We start from the raw sequence: 2,115 nt of genomic DNA, 5'->3' as shown, positions 1-2,115 counted from the left end.
GAGGGGTCGTCTGCAAACAGTGCTATCACTTTGAATACTTTTAGTACATTTTCATGATTCTGCTGGAGACGGTTCTTTGGTTTATCCAGGAGACTCAGGTTTGCCCCTCTTTATTGAGTACTATGCATATTTTATTTAAAGTAACTACTACTTTAACTTTTAAAAATGTTTTTCCATCTCATCAACAGTGAGGGATCGTCTGCAAATAGTACAATCGCTTTGAATACTTTAAGTACATTCACGTGATTAGGTTTTTAACTGAGTATTTTTACAGTACTTTTACTTAAGTGAAGGATCTGATTACTTCTCCAAACACTTGATTATTAGTGCAGGGTGTGATATGAAACACTCCAGCTGTCCTCCAGGCCCAGTTCGATGGTTCCTCAGTGGTTCTGTAACACAGAACAGAGCAGCGTGGTACCTCTGCGTGGTGCTCCTCGTTCTGCGTCAGGACCTCCACACAGAGCTCTCCGAGGCGCAGCATGTCCTCCAGACGCTTCTCCGGAGCGGCCTGAGGGTCCACTGAGGGTCCCACACACAGAGGGGAGCCCCAGGGGTAGGAGAGGAACACACACTCAGTTAATACACAACTACAACTCCCATAATCCTCAGCTTCCTAAAACCACCAGACTCAGGGACAGTGTCATCCCACAGGCCATCAGACCGTTAAACACCTGACCTTTGAAACAACATCCATAACATTCATCTGTTTGCAACTTATCAATATCCCAATCACTATAGTCTCTTCTGCACTATTTCTATTCTATTCTGTGTTGCTCTGTTGTTGGAGCCTGTCACCTCAGAGGTGTCATATCTACACTGTAGCTATGCACACATGACAACTAAAGCCTTGAACCTTGAACTCTCGCCGCCCCATTAAACCCCTTTGTAACCGCTGAATGCTTGAGATATCCTGCTCCTCAGAGGATGAACCCTTTAGATTTCAAAGATCCCATTGACTACCTCTGACAGGTTTGAATCACTAACAGCACGACATGAAGAGGTGTTAAGTGCATGAACAGCACGGCGAGCTTTAGGCGTGTCATCCCTTACATTTGTTTATGCATTTCATTTTAAGATGCAGAGATATAACTCTCAGTACTTTTGGAAGTCAGGTGACGACAACTCTAACTGCCGAATCCAAACAGCTGACTGCTATTTACATTGAATACGTAACGACTATACTTTGTTTTAAACCAAATTGTGATCTTTTCCTAACCTCGTAACCATGTAGTTTTGTTTAAGACAAAGTTCACCACATGTTTAAAAACCGTGTCGGTAAATGACGAGTTGGGAATAAAGACAGGGCGTTAAATGACACGCATGAAGCTTCAAATGCATGACATCAAACAGGAAGTGCTCTTAAAAGTGGCGTAAAAGGGCTTGCCCTGAAATCACGTTGGTTTCTGGGATATTATAGATTTGTATGTAGCTACTGAACCACAGAGTGATGTGGAGTCATGTGAAGGTTACATATATATAAACTTAAAGGTCACCTATCATGCTATTTTTAGGCAATAGCATAGGTCTCAGATATAAAATAAAAATATATAAAAAACATGTCTATGAAGTGTTTTACTCAAAATACCAAACAGATCACTCATTCTAGCCATGCCTCATATCCCTCTATTTCACTTCCTGTTTCTAAAGTGCTGATTTGGGTAGAAAGCTTTAAAAAGGAGGGGTCTGAGCTCATGCGGGACCCGGCAGCTACTGTCTAAACTAAATACTGCCGTGATGAAACGCCATATCATGGATTATCAAGGATTCTCTCTGAAACAGTATGGAGCTCAAAGGCTTTCTCTCTTGCCGGTTATACCACAAGGTGAGTTCCTTTTTACTTCCTGCTTCTTCACACACATGCTCTCCAGTACAGGTTAGCTCTGAGTGTTAGCGATGCTAATGTAAACACCGATCATATTACGATCAAACAGTCGGGCATTGTTTCTGATAGCAACGTTTCTGATAGGGCCGTGGGTCCACATTTCAGATATTACGTCATATCGGACGCAAATCTGGATCAGCTCCGTTGTTCCCCCGTTTTTAGTGATTTGGGTACGGAGGAAAAGAGAGAGGGTTTTATTTTCTGACGCTGCGTGAGTTCCCCGACACACC

General features: G+C 42.6%; 1 protein-coding gene across 1 annotated transcript in view; it reads right to left on the bottom strand.

The window, feature by feature from the left end:
* The window catches only part of LOC104958863 (calcium-dependent secretion activator 2-like), a gene marked incomplete at its 5' end in the record, with an annotated part of 30,496 nt that extends 29,974 nt beyond the window's left edge, over positions 1 to 522 (bottom strand). Inside the window, one exon of the mRNA XM_010786691.1 lies at positions 422 to 522. Coding sequence (XP_010784993.1) covers positions 422 to 522 — 101 coding nt within the window. The remainder of the gene's footprint in view (positions 1 to 421) is intronic.
* Positions 523 to 2,115: the final 1,593 nt, after the last annotated feature.

Source organism: Notothenia coriiceps, unplaced genomic scaffold, assembly GCF_000735185.1.
Source record: "Notothenia coriiceps isolate Sejong01 unplaced genomic scaffold, NC01 NC01_scaffold00029462, whole genome shotgun sequence".
NCBI classification, from domain to species: Eukaryota; Metazoa; Chordata; class Actinopteri; order Perciformes; family Nototheniidae; genus Notothenia; species Notothenia coriiceps.
Note: the sequence above shows the minus strand (reverse complement) of the source record. Positions and strands in the feature narration are given on the sequence as shown.